Source organism: Mustelus asterias, chromosome 5 (assembly GCF_964213995.1).
Source record: "Mustelus asterias chromosome 5, sMusAst1.hap1.1, whole genome shotgun sequence".
NCBI classification, from domain to species: domain Eukaryota; kingdom Metazoa; phylum Chordata; class Chondrichthyes; order Carcharhiniformes; family Triakidae; genus Mustelus; species Mustelus asterias.
The window spans coordinates 21,768,564-21,785,433 of NC_135805.1; the positions used below are offsets into that span (position 1 = coordinate 21,768,564).

A 16,870-nucleotide genomic window follows, 5' to 3' on the forward strand; every position below is an offset into this window, starting at 1 on the left:
GAGGCATCTGGATGGGGACAAGAATAGGGAGGGAATAGAGGGATATGGGCCATGTAAGGGCAGAAAGTTTTCTTTAGTTTAGTTCGGGCAGCAAGTTCGACAGAGGCTTGGAGGGCCGAAGGGCCTGTTCCTGTGCTGTACTTTTCTTTATTCTTCGTTTAGAAGACAAAGCAGTGAGTCATTGGACATGAGTGCTCTGGAACCAGGGAAGAAGGAAAGAGTTCCAGCTACTCAGAGAACTTGGGCATGTACGAGGACTCAGATATGGACTTGCGGATTTTCTTCGCACAGAGGGAAGGGTGTAAATGCTGGGTGCTTTGGCAGCTTGCTAAAGAGAAACAGCTGTTATTGTCAACAAACACAGAAGAGGCCAGGAGCGACTTGGAGCCGGGATTAGTACAGGGCTTGGAGCCCATCTTTTCCGGTGGCCAAAATCCACCAGAGCACTAACACAGAAGTTAGTAAATTGGAAAAGAAAACAGAAAATGCTGGAGACAAGTCTGGCAGAATCTGTGGACAGTGCAACAGGCAGGATATTACACCCTCTCTGGGAAGGAGCTAGTCAGCCAGGCGTAAAAATTGGGTAAAATGGAAGGGGCTGGGGGCTGGTGCGCCCATTGCCTTTCTGCCACTGCTAGTCTTTTACCAAATAATGGCCATTCAAAGGCCTCTTTCCAATGCCACTGGCATTTTCCCAACAGCACATGGCATCATACCAGGGAGACCTCCCTGCAAGATTGGGTGGGGGAGTGGGAGTTGCCTTTTGATCAGGTATCTAGTGGTCCATGGAGGTTTACCCCCAGCAATAACTGCCCCTCGACTACCTCTCATAATCGATGCCTCCTGCCCTTGCCAGGCCTTGTCTGATTAGCCCGTGTGGCATCCAGGGCTGGCACAGGAAAGGCTGCCCACCTCCAGCAACCTGTTCACTTCTAAGTTTAAGTTTATTTTAAAAAATTATTTATTATTTTCACAAGTCGGCTTACATTAACACTGCAATGAAGTTACTGTGAAAATCCCCTAGTCACCACACTCTGGCGCCTTTTTGGGTACACCGAGGGAGAATTTAGCATGGCCAAAGCACCTAATCAGCACATCTTTCGGACTGTGGGAGGAAACTGGAGCACCCGGAGGAAACCCACGCAGACAATGTGCAGACTTCGCACAAACAGTGACCCAAGTCATGTTGGGAAAATGCCAGTGGCATTGGAAAGAGGCCTTTGAATGGCCATTATTTGGTAAAAGACCAGCAGTGGCAGAAAGGCAATGGGCGCACCAACTCCCAGCCCCTTCCATTTTACCCAGTTTTTACACCTGGCTGACTAGCTCCTTCCCAGAGAGCCGGGAATTGAACCCGGGTGCCTGGCGCTGTGAGGCAGCAGTGCTGGCCATTGTGCCACCCTAAGTGCCAGAATAGGCAGGGAATAAAAGAATACAGACCGCGTAGAGGCAAAAGGTCTTTAGTTCAAAAAAGTGTCATGTGTCGGCACAGGCTTGGGTGGGCCGAAGGGCCTGTTCCTGGCTGTACTGTTCTTTGATCCCTCTGAAGAGCTTGGGGGGGCGGGGGGGGGGGGGAGGGGGGATCCCTCCTTGTTGCTGAACACTGTGCAAGGTTCAAAGTGGGTGTAAGCTGTAGTACTGAGGTTGGAAAGGACATCGCTGGCGTTAAATCAGCATGACATGTTGTCATGATTTTCCTATTTTGTATATGTCTGCGCAAGCTCTTAATTCCCTCGCCAAAATTGCGGGTGGCAGGAACAGCACAGGAAGTGTACGTCTGAAAATACAGGCTCCAAGGACCCGAATCCTGTGGCATTTAAAAATACCCAGAAATTCCTATTATGGTCATTTTATCAGTTCTCAAGGAGTGCTCGTTCAGCAGGAACTGTTGTTTGACTGAAGGGCAAACTCCTGATCCTGTAGCTCGATTCGGCACAGTTCCAGCTCATTCTGGCATCACAATCAAAACTTCTTACTCTTAAGGGGCACAATTTAACAACCAAAACCAGGGCTTTGCTCTTCATGACAAACTACTAACAAGTCATGTTACAGCTTTATAGAACCTTAGTTAGGCCGCACTTGGAATATAGTGTTCAATACTGGTCGCCATACTACCAGAAGGAAGTGGAGGCTTTGGAGAGGGTACAGAAAAGATTTACTAGGGTGTTGCCTGGTATGGAGGGCATTAGCTATGAGGAGAGGTTGGAGAAACTTGCTTTGTCCTCACTGGAACGACGGAGGTTGAGGGGCGACCTGATAGAAGTTTACAAGATTATGAGGGGCATGGACAGAGTGGATAGTCAGAAGCTTTTTCCCAGGTTGCAAGAGTCAATTACTAGGGGGCATAGGTTTAAGGTGCGAGGGGCAAGGTTTAAAGGAGATGCATGAGATAAGTTTTTCACACAGAGAGTGACGGGTGCCTGGAACTCGCAGCCAGGGGAGGTAGTGGAAGCAGATACGATAGTCAGTTTTAAGGGGCATCTTGACAAATACATGAATAGGATGGGAATAGAGGGATATGTTCTCCGGAAGGGTAGGGGATTTTAGTTCAGTCGGGCAGCATGGTCGGTGCAGGCTTGGAGGGCTGAAGGGCCTGTTCCTAAGAACATAAAAACATAAGAAAATAAGAAATAGGAGCAGGAGTCGGCCATCTAGCCCCTCGAGCCTGCTCCGCCATTCAATAAGATCATGGCTGATCTGAAGTGGATCAGTTCCACTTACCCGCCTGATCCCTATAACCCCTAATTCCCTTACCGATCAGGAATCCATCTATCTGTGATTTAAACATATTCAACGAGGTAGCCTCCACCACTTCAGTGGGCAGAGAATTCCAGAGATTCACCACCCTCTGAGAGAAGAAGTTCCTCCTCAACTCTGTTCACCAAGGAGAGGGGCCATGTTTTTGAGGAAGAGAAGGTGTCACAGGCTGATAGGCTGGAGGAAGTAGATGTTCGGAGGGAAGATGTACTAGCAATTTTGAATAAACTGAAAGTTGATAAGTCCCCTGGGCCTGATGAAATATATCCTAGGATTCTTTGGGAGGCAAGGGATGAGATAGCAGAGCCTTTGGCATTGATCTTTGCGTCCTCACTGTCCACGGGGGTGGTGCCAGAGGACTGGAGAGTGGCGAATGTCGTTCCTCTGTTTAAGAAAGGGAATAGAAGTGACCCTGGTAATTATAGGCCGGTTAGTCTTACTTCGGTGGTCGGTAAGTTGATGGAAAAGGTCCTTAGGGATAGGATTTACGACCATTTAGAAAGATGCAGCTTAATCCGGGATAGTCAGCACGGATTTGTGAAGGGCAAGTCTTGCCTCACAAATTTGATAGAATTTTTTGAGGAGGTAACTAAGTGTGTAGATGAAGGTAGTGCAGTTGATGTCATATACGTGGATTTTAGTAAGGCGTTTGATAAAGTCCCCCACGGTCGGCTTATGAAGAAAGTAAGGATGTGTGGGATAGAGGGAAGTTTGGCCGATTGGATAGGTAACTGGCTATCTAACAGAAGACAGAGGGTGGTGGTGGATGGAAAATTTTCGGACTGGAAACCGGTTACCAGCGGAGTGCCACAGGGATCAGTGCTTGGTCCTCTGCTATTTGTCATTTTTATAAATGACTTGGAGGAGGGGGCTGAAGGGTGGATCAGTAAATTTGCTGATGACACCAAGATTGGTGGAGTAGTGGATGAGGTGGAGGGCTGTTGTAGGCTGCAAAGAGATATAGATAGGATGCAGAGCTGGGCTGAAAAATGGCAAATGGAGTTTAACCCTGACAAATGCGAGGTGATTCATTTTGGTAGGACAAATTTAAATGTGGATTACAGGGTCAAAGGTAGGGTTCTGAAGAATGTGGAGGAACAGAGAGATCTTGGGGTTCATATCCATAGATCTCTGAAGGTTGCCACTCAAGTGGATAGAGCCGTGAAGAAGGCCTATAGTGTGTTGGCGTTCATTAACAGGGGGTTTGAGTTTAAGAGCCGTGGGGTTATGCTGCAACTGTACAGGACCTTGGTGAGACCACATTTGGAATATTGTGTGCAGTTCTGGTCACCTCACTACAAGAAGGATGTGGAGACACTGGAAAGAGTGCAGAGGAGATTTACCAGGATGCTGCCTGGTTTGGAGGGTAGGTCTTATGAGGAAAGGTTGAGGGAACTTGGGCTTTTCTCTTTGGAGCGGAGGAGGTTGAGAGGAGACTTGATAGAGATTTATAAGATGATGAGGGGGATAGATAGAGTGAACGTTCAAAGACTATTTCCTCGGGTGAATGGAGCGGTAACTAGGGGGCATAACTATAGGGTTCATGGTGGGAGATATAGGAAGGATGTCCGAGGTAGGTTCTTTACGCAGAGAGTGGTTGGGGTGTGGAATGGACTGCCTGCAGGGATAGTGGAGTCAGAAACTTTAGGAACATTTAAGAAGCTATTGGATAGGCACATGGAGTACTTCGGGATGATAGGGAGGAAATAGCTTGATCTGGGTTTCAGACAAAGCTCGGCACAACATCGTGGGCCGAAGGGCCTGTTCTGTGCTGTTCTTTCTATGTTCTATGTTCTAAACTGACCCCCCTTTATTTTGAGGCTGTGCCCTCTAGTTCTGGTTTCCTTTCTAAGTGGAAAGAATCTCTCCACCTCTACCCTATCCAGCCCCTTCACTATCTTATAGGTCTCTATAAGATCCCCCCTCAGCCTTCTAAATTCCAATGAATACAAACCCAATCTGCTCAGTCTCTCCTCATAATCAACACCCCTCATCTCTGGTATCAACCTGGTGAACCTTCTCTGCACTCCCTCCAAGGCCAATATATCCTTCCACAATTAAGGGGACCAATACTGCACACAGTATTCCAGCTGCGGCCTCACCAATGCCCTGTACAGATGCAGCAAGACATCTCTGCTTTTATATTCTATCCCCCTTGCGATATAGGCCAACATCCCATTTGCCTTCTTGATCACCTGTTGCACCTGCAGACTGGGTTTTTGCGTCTCATGCACAAGGACCCCCAGGTCCCTCTGCACAGCAGCATGTTGTAATTTCTTTCCATTTAGATAATAATCCAATTTGCTATTATTTCTTCCAAAGTGAATAACCTCGCATTTGTTAACGTTATACTCCATCTGCCAGATCCTCGCCCACTCACTCAGCCTGTCCAAATCTCTCTGCAGACCTTCTACGCCCTCCATACGATTCACTTTTCCACTTATCTTTGTGTCTGTGCTGTAATTTTCTTTGTTCTTTTGTCTTGTGCTGCACAATACTAGATGTGAAAGAAAGAAGTTTGGACTCGAATTCAATATTTTGAAAATGATTGCCAGAAGTCCGGCTCCAAGCCACTCACCATCCTGATTTGGAAATACCTCGTCGATCCTTCCCAATCACTGGGTCAAAAAACCCGAAATTCCCTCCCTAACAGCGCTGTGGGTGTGCCTACAACACAGGGATGGCAGCGGTTCAAGAAGGCAGCTCACCATCACCTTCTCAACTAGGGATGGGCAATAAATGCTGGTCCAGCCAGCGATGCCCACGTCTCATAAAAACGAATTAAAAAAGCTGTGGTTAGTATTCGATATGTCTCCGTGACCAATCGAAAAATTAATGATATTAAATACATGTACGTCGAAATCTTGCTGCCATTTATGCCGGTGGGATGTTATGGTCCCATTGACAGCATACCCCACCCTAGGTTTCCCGAGAACAAGGGGTTTGTTCACCGGGAAACCCTGTTGACAACGGCAGAACCATAAACCCACCCCCAGTGAGCGACACGCCACCTCCCACTGCGGCAAAACATGCCATGGAGGAGGAAGAAAATCCCACCCTCTTTCTTTCTCAATTATCCCGGTGGCACAGTGGTTAGTACTGCTGCCTCACAGCGTCAGGGAACCCGGTTCAATTCCCGGCTCGGATCACTGTCTGTGCAGAGTCTGCATGTGTTCCTCGTGTCTGCGTGGGTTTCCTCCGGGTGTTCCAGTTTCCTCCCACAGTCCAAAGATGTGCTGATTAGGTGCATTGGCCATGCTAAATTGCCCCTTAGTGTCCCACGATGCAGACTCTTTGCATCGGTGCAGAGTTTGCATGTTCTCCCCATGTCTGCTTGGGTTTCCTCTGGGTGCTCCGGTTTCCTCCCACAGTCCGAAAGATGTGCTGGTTAGGTTAACTGGCCATGTTAAATTGCCGTTTGGTGCCGGGGAGTTAGCAGGATAAATGCTTGGGGCTGTGGGGATAGGGGCCTGGGTGTGATTGTTGACGGTGCAGACATGAATGGCCGAATGGCCTCCTTCTGCACTGTAGGGATTCTACGATTTATCACTAGGACTGTATAACATAAGTTGTAAGTTATGAAACTACATTTGCAAAGTTTTTTTTGGTCAGTTCCTGAACCACAATATTTTTTTACTCTTAAAATGCAAGTCATGACATGTTTTGCGGTTGCTGTATGACGTTCCTGTTTATTCTAGAGACAGCATCTGGGCAGATGAATTGCAAAAGCAAAGTAATATTGAGAAATGTGAGGAAAAACGTCTTGAAACCAAAATAAAACAGCAAATAAGGTTAACATTTAGTTTATCCTGGACCGTGTCCCTATGGCCATTGTGGCAACACCTTGACACTGCAGCAAGATGGCACCACACACTGGGCAAGATTTTCCCGATGTGGAGATGCCGGCGTTGGACTGGGGTGAACACAGTAAGAGTTTTCACAACACCAGGTTAAAGTCCAACAGGTTTATTTGGTAGCAAATACCATTAGCTTTCGGAGCGCTGCTCCTTCGTCAGATGGAGTGGAGATTTTCCCAGCAGTCAGCAAAGGCCGAATGGGGGTGGGATGAGCGGTGTTAAACCCACCAACAACATTGGTGGCTTGTCCCGCTGTAGAGTGCGGCACGTAGTGCCAACAACTTTCAGCCACGGGTTGTACTGCTGGCTGGGCGGCCTCTGATTCTGATACCCCCGCCATCACCTCAGCACTGTAATCACGGGGGCGCCACATTTAAAGGTCACCCCAGCGCACACCAGTCACACTTCACAGGCCGCCGGGAAGTGATGGCTGCCAAAATATCCATTTCCAAGTTTTCAGACGCTTCCCTGGAAACATAGAAACTAGGAAAAGGAGGAGGCCATTCAGCCCATCGAGCCTGCTCTGCCATTCAATATGATCATGGCTGATCCTCTATCTCAATGCCATAGTCCTACTTTCTCCCCATACCCAGTGATGCTATTAAGGTCTAAAATAATATCTATCTCTTTCCTGAATACATTCAGTGACTTGGCTTCCACACCCTTTTGTGGCAGAGAGGGCGGCACGGTGGCACAGTGGTTAATACTGCTGCCTCACGGCGTCAAGGACCCGTGTTCGATTCCCACCTCGGGTGACTGTCTGTGTGGAGTTTGCATGTTCTCCCCATGTCAGCGTGAGTTTCCTCTGGCTGCTCGGTTTCCTCCCAAAGTCCAAAGATGTGCGGGTTAGGTGGATTGGCCATTCTAAATTGCCCCTTAGTGTCAGGGGGACTGGCCAGGGTAAATGCATGGTGTTTTGGGGATGGGGCCTGGGTGGGATTGTGGTCGGTGCAGACTCGATAGGCCGAATGGACTCCTTCTGCACTGTAGGATTCCATATTTACACAGCTTCACTACCTTTTGAGTGAAGAAATCTTTCCTCACCTCAGTCACAAATGGTCTACCCTGTATCCTGAGATTGTGTCCCCTGGTTCTAGATTCCCCAACCAGGGAAAAAGTCCTCCCTGCATCATATCTGTCCAGCCCTGTTAGAATTTTATATGTTTAAATCAGATCTACTCTCATCCTTCTAAACGGTCCAGTCGAACAAATCTCTCTTCCTGGGACAGTGCCTCCAATCCCAGTATCAGCCTAGTGAAACTCAACTGCACTCCCCCTATGACAAAGATATCCCCTCTTGGGTCGGGAGACCAAAACTGCATGCAATACTCCAGGTGTGGTCTCACCAAGACCCTGTGTAACTGCAGTAAGACATTCCACTAAGACAGTAACACTGCTGCCTCGCAGCACTAGAGACCTGGGTTCAATTCCAGCATTGGGTGACTGATTGTGTGGAGTTTGCACGTTCTCCCTGTGCCTACGTGGGTTGCCTCCAGGTGCTCCGGTTTCCTCCCACAGTCCGAAAGATGTGCGGGTTAAGTGGATTGGCCATGCTAAATTGTCCCTCAGAGTCACGGGGACTAGCAGTGTAAATGAACATAGAACATAGAACAGTACAGCACAGAACAGGCCCTTCAGCCCACGATGTTGTGCCGAGCTTTATCTGAAACCAAGATCAAGCTATCCCACTCCCTATCATCCTGGTGAGCTCCATGTGCCTAACCAATAACCGCTTAAATGTTCCTAAAGTGTCTGACTCCACTATCACTGCAGGCAGTCCATTCCACACCCCAACCACTCTCTGAGTAAAGAACCTCGGACATCCTTCCTATATCTCCCACCATGAACCCTATAGTTATGCCCCCTTGTAATAGCTCCATCCACCCGAGGAAATAGTCTTTGAACGATAACTCTATCTATCCCCTTCATCATTTTATAAACCCCAATTAAGTCTCCCCTCAACCTCCTCCGCTCCAGCGAGAACAGCCCTACGAGCTCCCTCAACCTTTCCTCATAAGACCTACCCTCCAAACCAGGCAGCATCCTGGTAAATCTCCTTTGCACTCTTTCCAATGCTTCCACATCCTTCTTATAGTGAGGTGACCAGAACTGCACACAATATTCCAAATGTGGTCTCACCAAGGTCCTGAACAGTTGCAGCATAACCCCACGGCTCTTAAACTCCAACCCCCTGTTAATAAAAGCTAACACACTATAGGCCTTCTTCACAGCTCTATCCACTTGAGTGGCAACCTTTAGAGATCTGTAGATATGGACCCCAAGATCCCTCTGTTCCTCCACAGCCTTCAGAACCCTACTTTTGACCCTGTAATACACATTTAAATTTGTCCTACCAAAATGAATCACTTCACATTTATCAGGGTTAAACTCCATCTGCCATTTTTCAGCCCAGCTTTGCATCCTATCTATGTCTCTTTGCAGCCTACAACAGCCCTCCACCTCATCCACTACTCCACCAATCTTGGTGTCATCAGCAAATTTACTGATCCACCCTTCAGCCCCCTCCTCTAAGTCATTAATAAAAATCACAAATAGCAGAGGACCAAGCACTGATCCCTGTGGCACTCCGCTAGCAACCTGCCTCCAATCTGAAAATTTTCCATCCACCACCACCCTCTGTCTTCTGTTAAATAGCCAGTTACCTATCCAATCAGCCAACTTTCCCTCTATCCCACACCTCCTCACTTTCATCACAAGCCGACCATGGGGGACCTTATCAAACGCGTTACTAAAATCCATGTATATGACATCAACTGCCCTACCTTCATCAACACACTTAGTTACCTCCTCAAAAAATTCAATCAAATTTGTGAGGCACGACTTGCCCTTCACGAATCCGTGCTGACTATCCCAGAATAATCCGCATCTTTTTAAATGGTCATAAATCCCATCCCTAAGGATCTTTTCCATCAACTTACCAACCACCGAAGTAAGACTAACCGGCCTATAATTACCAGGGTCATTTCTATTCCCTTTCTTAAACAGAGGAACAACATTCGCCACTCTCCAGTCCTCTAGCACCATCCCCGTGGACAGTGAGGACCCAAAGATCAAAGCCAAAGGCTCTGCAATCTCATCCCTTGCCTCCCAAAGAATCCTAGGATATATTTCATCAGGCCCAGGGGACTTATCGACCTTCAGTTTATTCAAAATTGCTAGTACATCCTCCCTCCGAACATCTACTTCCTCCAGACTATTAGCCTGTAACACCTTCTCTTCCTCAAAAATATGGCCCCTCTCCTTGGTGAACACTGAAGAAAAGTATTCATTCATCACCTCGCCTATCTCTACTGACTCCATACACAAGTTCCCACTACTGTCCTTGACCGGCCCTAACCTCACCCTGGTCATTCTGTTCTTCCTCACATCAGAGTAAAAAGCCTTGGGGTTTTCCTTGATCCGACCCACCAAGGACTTCTCATGCCCCCTCCTAGCTCTCCTAAGCACCTTTTTCAGCTCATTCCTTGCTAACTTGTAACCCTCAATCGAGCCATCTGCACCTTGTTTCCTCATCCCTACATAAGCTTCCCTCTTCCTTTTTGCAAGACATTCCACCTCTTTTGTGAACCATGGTTCCCTCACTCGGCCATTTCCTCCCTGCCTGACAGGGACATACCTATCAAGGACACACAGTATTTGTTCCTTGAAAAAGTTCCACTTTTCATTAGTGCCTTTCCCTGACAGTTTCTGTTCCCATCTTATAGAACATAGAACATAGAACATTACAGCACAGAACAGGCCCTTCGGCCCACGATGTTGTGCCGACCTTCATCTGAAACCAAGATCAAGCTATCCCACTCCCTACCATCCTGGTGTGCTCCATGTGCCTATCCAATAACCGCTTAAATGTTCCTAAAGTGTCTGACTCCACTATCACTGCAGGCAGTCCATTCCACACCCTAACCACTCTCTGCGTGAAGAACCTACCTCTGATATCCTTCCTATATCTCCCACCATGAACCCTATAGTTATGCCCCCTTGTAATAGCTCCATCCACCCGAGGAAATAGTCTTTGAACGTTCACTCTATCTATCCCCTTCATCATTTTATAAACCTCTATTAAGTCTCCCCTCAATCTCCTCCGCTCCAGAGAGAACAGCCCCAGCTCCCTCAACCTTTCCTCATAAGACCGACACTCCAAACCAGGCAGCATCCTGGGAAATCTCCTCTGCACTCTTTCCAGCGCTTCCACATCCTTCTTATAGTGAGGTGACCAGAACTGCACGCAATATTCCAAATGCGGTCTCACCAAGGTCCTGTACAGTTGCAGCATAACCCCACGGCTCTTAAACTCCAACCCCCTGTTAATAAAAGCTAACACACTATATGCCTTCTTCACAGCTCTATCCACTTGAGTGGCAACCTTTAGAGATCTGTGGATATGGACCCCAAGATCTCTCTGTTCCTCCACAGTCTTCAGAACCCTACCTTTGACCCTGTAATCCACATTTAAATTAGTCCTACCAAAATGAATCACCTCACATTTATCAGGGTTAAACTCCATTTGCCATTTTTCAGCCCAGCTTTGCATCCTATCTATGTCTCTTTGCAGCCTACAACAGCCCTCCACCTCATCCACTACTCCACCAATCTTGGTGTCATCAGCAAATTTACTGATCCACCCTTCAGCCCCCTCCTCTAAGTCATTAATAAAAATCACAAAGAGCAGAGGACCAAGCACCGATCCCTGCGGCACTCCGCTAGCAACCTGCCTCCAGTCCGAAAATTTTCCATCCACCACCACCCTCTGTCTTCGATCAGATAGCCAGTTACCTATCCAATCGGCCAACTTTCCCTCTATCCCACACCTCCTCACTTTCATCATAAGCCGACCATGGGGGACCTTATCAAACGCCTTACTAAAATCCATGTATATGACATCAACCGCCCTACCTTCATCAACACACCTAGTTACCTCCTCAAAAAATTCTATCAAATTTGTGAGGCACGATTTGTCCTTCACAAATCCGTGCTGACTATCCCGGATTAATCCGCATCTTTCTAAATGGTCGTAAGTCCCATCCCTAAGGACCTTTTCCATCAATTTACCAACCACCGAAGTCAGACTAACCGGTCTATAATTACCAGGGTCATTTCTATTCCCTTTCTTAAACAGAGGAACAACATTTGCCACTCTCCAGTCCTCTGGCACCATCCCCGTGGACAGCGAGGACCCAAAGATCAAAGCCAAAGGCTCTGCAATCTCATCCCTCGCCTCCCAAAGAATCCTAGGATACATTTCATCAGGCCCAGGGGACTTATCGACCTTCAGTTTATTCAAAACTGCCAATACATCCTCCCTCCGAACATCTATTTCCTCCAGCCTATTAGCCTGTAACACCTTCTCTTCCTGAAAAACATGGCCCCTCTCCTTGGTGAACACTGAAGAAAAGTATTCATTCATCACCTCACCTATCTCTACTGATTCCATACACAAGTTCCCACCACTGTCCTTGACCGGCCCTAACCTCACCCTGGTCATTCTTTTATTCCTCACATAAGAGTAAAAAGCCTTGGGGTTTTCCTTGATCCGACCCGCCAAGGACTTCTCATGTCCCCTCCTAGGTCTCCTGAGCCCCTTTTTCAGCTCATTCCTTGCTAACTTGTAACCCTCAATCGAGCCATCTGAACCTTGTTTCCTCATCCCTACATAAGCTTCCCTCTTCCTTTTCACAAGACATTCCACCTCTTTTGTGAACCACGGTTCCCTCACTCGGCCATTTCCTCCCTGCCTGACAGGGACATACCTATCAAGGACACCCAGTATTTGTTCCTTGAAAAAGTTCCACTTTTCATCAGTGCCTTTCCCTGACAGTTTCTGTTCCCATCTTATGCCCCCTAATTCTTATCTAATCGCATCATAATTACCTCTCCCCCAATTGTAAGCCTTGCCCTGCCGTCCGGCCCTATCCCTCTCCATTGCAATAACAAAAGACACCGAATTGTGGTCACTATCTCCAAAGTTCTCTCCCACAACCAAATCTAACACTTGGCCCGGTTCATTTCCCAGTACCAAATCCAATGTGGCCTCACCCCTTGTCGGCCTATCCACATATTGTGTCAGGAAACCCTCCTGCACACACTGCACAAACAGTGCCCCATCCAAACTATTCGACCTACAAAGGTTCCAATCAATATTTGGAAAGTTAAAGTCCCCCATGACAACTACCCTGTGACCCCCACACATATCCATAATCTGCTTTGCAATTTCTTCCTCCACATCTCTATTACTATTTGGGGGCCTATAGTAAACTCCTAGCAACGTGACCGCTCCTTTCCTGTTTCTAACTGCAGCCCATATTACCTCAGTGTGCATATCCCCCTCAAAGTGCTTTTCCGCAGCCGTTAATGATGCCAACACTCTGCACAAGAGGACAGCCTCCAGTTCCGCAAGAGGATGAATGACCTCTGTTCTGCCTTCTCATCACTCTCAACTCACGCATCCATCACACTTCCACAGGGATCTCACTCACTGCCGCGTCAAGGGACACCACCATTCACTCTGCCACACACATCTCCATCTCCCCTTCTGGCCATGTCTTCATCGCCTCGCTGGTCCCACTCACTATTCACAGACATTTCACAGACATCCTTATCAGCTGCCCTGACACACATCCTGTTTAAGTTTATATATTAGTCACAAAGTAAAGTTTATTTATTAATCACAAGTAAGGCTTATATTGTTGCAATGAAGTTACTATGAAATTCCCCCAGTTGCCACACTTCAGCGTCTGTTCGGGTCAATGGGCACCTGACCAGTACGTCCAGCAAGTAGGCTTACAATAACACTGCAATTAAGTTACTGTGAAATTCCCCTAGTTGCCACACTCCGGTGCCTGTTCAGGTCAATGCAACTAACCAGCACGTCCAGCAAGTAGGCTTATATTAACACTGCAATGAAGTTACTATGAAATTCCCCCGTTGCCACACTCCAGTGCCTGTTCAGGTACACTGAGGGAGAATACCTAACCAGCACGTCTTTCGGACTGTGGGAGGAAACTGGAGAACCCGGAGAAACGCACGCAGACACGGGGAGAACATGCAGACTCCGCACAGACAGTGACCCAAACTGGGAATTGAACCCGGGTCCCTGATGCTGTGAGGCAGCAGCGCTAACCACTGCGCCATCATCTCTCTCCATCTGCTTTCGTGCAGGACTATCAACAAGAGGGAGAGATCCCAGACGGGCAGAGGGATGCCAGATCCGAAAATCCTCACAGATTTTGATGACAGCTGGCTGGTGATGAATTTAACAGCTCCTTGCTGATAGTGAGGTCAGTGGCAATAAACCAAGTGAGGACCCAGTACTACATCATCCGTCAGACAACAGTGCTGTGAGTCATGTCTCCTGCTTCTAAAGACCCCTGCCATGCGGTAATGATCTCTTCTTTCTTTCGCAGGCAGTTCTGGGAAGCAGCCCAGGGGTCCTCCAGCCAGGTCCCAGCAGCAGCACAGAGGAGGGATTCACGGACCCCAGTATTGAAGAACTGTCACGGCGCCTGCCCACACCTTTCACCATCGCAGAGACACACCCCCTCGGTGGAACCTAGTTTCAGAGTAGCCTCTCTCAGAGCCACAGCAGGCAGAGACAGGGACACCCCAGGGTGCTGGCGCTCGGAGGATTGCTGGAGGCCAGGAATCTGCTTAGGCCCAGTCAGATCTGAAGCCCCTGGACTCGTACGTGCCTCAGGGTGGCACGGTGGCACAGTGGTCAGCATTGCTGCCTCACAGCGCCAGGGACCCGGGTTCGATTCCCAGCTTGGGTCTCTGTCTGTGTGGAGTTTGCACATTCTCCCTGTGTCTGTGTGGGTTTCCCCTGGGTTCTCCGGTTTCCTCCCGCAGTCCAAAGATGTGCGGGTTAGGTTGATTGGCCATGCTAAAGTGCCCCTTAGTGTCCCGGGATGGGTAGGTTGGAGGGATTAGCGGGATAAATGTGTGGGATTACAGCAATGGGATTGTTGTCAATGCAGACTTGATGGGCCAAATGGCCTCCTTCTGCTCTGTCGGGATTCTATGATTCTAAGATGCTGGCACTCCAAAGGAAGGGAAAATCAGGGAAGGGATGTCAGGCACACTGCTCAGATTGAAAGGCTCCATGGAGGAGTCTGTCTGCCTTATGTCTGAGGTGATTGTGCTTTCCAAGAAACCCGTAGCCCAGCAGCAGAAGGCAACCTTAAGGACCTTGCTTTTCAGACTTGACAGCCTTCCATCCCCGCTGGTCCCTCTCAAGTCAAGCACCAAATTTCCCCAAGTCAACCCCCCTCCCATCTCGGCTCCCCCACAGTCTCCCCTACCTAGGCCCCCAGGAGCCTGGAGTCCTCCCCCCCAGTAGCCTGCAACTCAATCCCCAGTAGCCTTCCAGTATTACCCTAGTCTCACTCCAGTGTTATCCCAGTCTCGCTCCAGTGTTACCCCAGTCTCGCTCCAGTGTTACCCCAGTCTCGCTCCAGTATTACCCCAGTCTCGCTCCAGTGTTACCATAGTCTCACTCCAGTGTTACCCCAGTCTCGCTCCAGTGTTACCCCAGTCTCGCTCCAGTGTTACCCCAGTCTCGCTCCAGTGTTACCCCAGTCTTGCTCCAGTATTACCCCAGTCTCATTCCAGTGTTACTCCAGTCTCATTCCAGTGTTACCCAGTCTCGCTCCAGTATTACCCCAGTCTCGCTCCAGTATTACCCCAGTCTCGCTCCAGTGTTACCCCAGTCTCGCTCCAGTGTTACCCCAGTCTCGCTCCAGTGTTACCCCAGTCTCGCTCCAATGTTACCCCAGTCTCGCTCCAGTGTTACCCCAGTCTCGCTGCAGTGTTACCCCAGTCTCATTCCAGTGTGACCCCAGTCTCGTTCAAATGTTACCTCAATCTTGCTCCAATGTTACCCAAGTCTCACTCCAGTGTTACCCCAGTCTCGCTCGTGTTACCCCAGTTTCACTCGTGTTACCCCAGTCTCATTCTAATATTACTCCAATCTTGCTCCAATGTTACCCCAGTCTCACTCCAGTGTTACCCCAGTCTCATTCCAGTGTTACCCAGTCTCACTCCAATGTTACCCCAGTCTCACTCCAGTGTTACCCCAGTCTCACTCCAATGTTACCCCAGTCTCGCTCCAGTGTTACCCCAGTTTCACTCCAGTGTTACCCCAGTTTCACTCCAGTGTTACCCCAGTCTCACTCCAGTGTTACCCCAGTCTCACTCCAGTGTTACCCCAGTTTCACTCCAGTGTTACCCCAGTCTCACTCCAGTGTTACCCCAGTCTCACTCCAATGTTACCCCAGTCTCGCTCCAGTGTTACCCCAGTCTCGCTCCAATGTTACCCCAGTCTCGCTCGTGTTACCCCAGTCTCATTCCAGTGTTACCCCAGTCTCACTCTAATATTACCCCAATCTTGCTCCAATGTTACCCCAGTCTCGCTCCAGTGTTACCCCAGTCTCATTCCAGTGTTACCCCAGTCTCACTCCAATGTTACCCCAGTCTCACTCCAGTGTTACCCCAGTCTCACTCCAATGTTACCCCAGTCTCGCTCCAGTGTTACCCCAGTTTCACTCCAGTGTTACCCCAGTCTCACTCCAATGTTACCCCAGTCTCACTCCAATGTTACCCCAGTCTCGCTCCAGTGTTACCCCAGTCTCATTCCAGTGTTACCCCAGTCTCACTCTAATATTACCCCAATCTTGCTCCAATGTTACCCCAGTCTCGCTCCAGTGTTACCCCAATCTTGCTCCAATGTTACCCCAGTCTCACTCCAGTGTTACCCCAGTCTCGCTCGTGTTACCCCAGTTTCACTCGTGTTACCCCAGTCTCATTCTAATATTACCCCAATCTTGCTCCAATGTTACCCCAGTCTCGCTCCAGTGTTACCCCAGTCTCATTCCAGTGTTACCCAGTCTCACTCCAATGTTACCCCAGTCTCACTCCAGTGTTACCCCAGTCTCACTCCAATGTTACCCCAGTCTCGCTCCAGTGTTACCCCAGTTTCACTCCAGTGTTACCCCAGTCTCACTCCAATGTTACCCCAGTCTCGCTCCAGTGTTACCCCAGTTTCACTCCAGTGTTACCCCAGTCTCACTCCAATGTTACCCCAGTCTCACTCCAATGTTACCCCAGTCTCGCTCCAGTGTTACCCCAGTCTCATTCCAGTGTTACCCCAGTCTCACTCTAATATTACCCCAATCTTGCTCCAATGTTACCCCAGTCTCGCTCCAGTGTTACCCCAGTCTCGCTCCAGTGTTACCCCAGTCTCG

At 48.7% G+C, this 16,870-nt stretch overlaps 1 protein-coding gene across 1 annotated transcript in view; it reads left to right on the forward strand.

The window, feature by feature from the left end:
* The first annotated feature begins 246 nt into the window (after window positions 1-246).
* mrpl33 (mitochondrial ribosomal protein L33) overlaps window positions 247-16,870 on the forward strand; it is a 72,527-nt gene continuing 55,903 nt past the window's right edge. Inside the window, exons 1-2 of the mRNA XM_078213529.1 lie at window positions 247-396; window positions 14,036-14,174. Of these exons, the coding sequence (XP_078069655.1) occupies window positions 247-396; window positions 14,036-14,174 (289 nt within the window). The remainder of the gene's footprint in view (window positions 397-14,035; window positions 14,175-16,870) is intronic.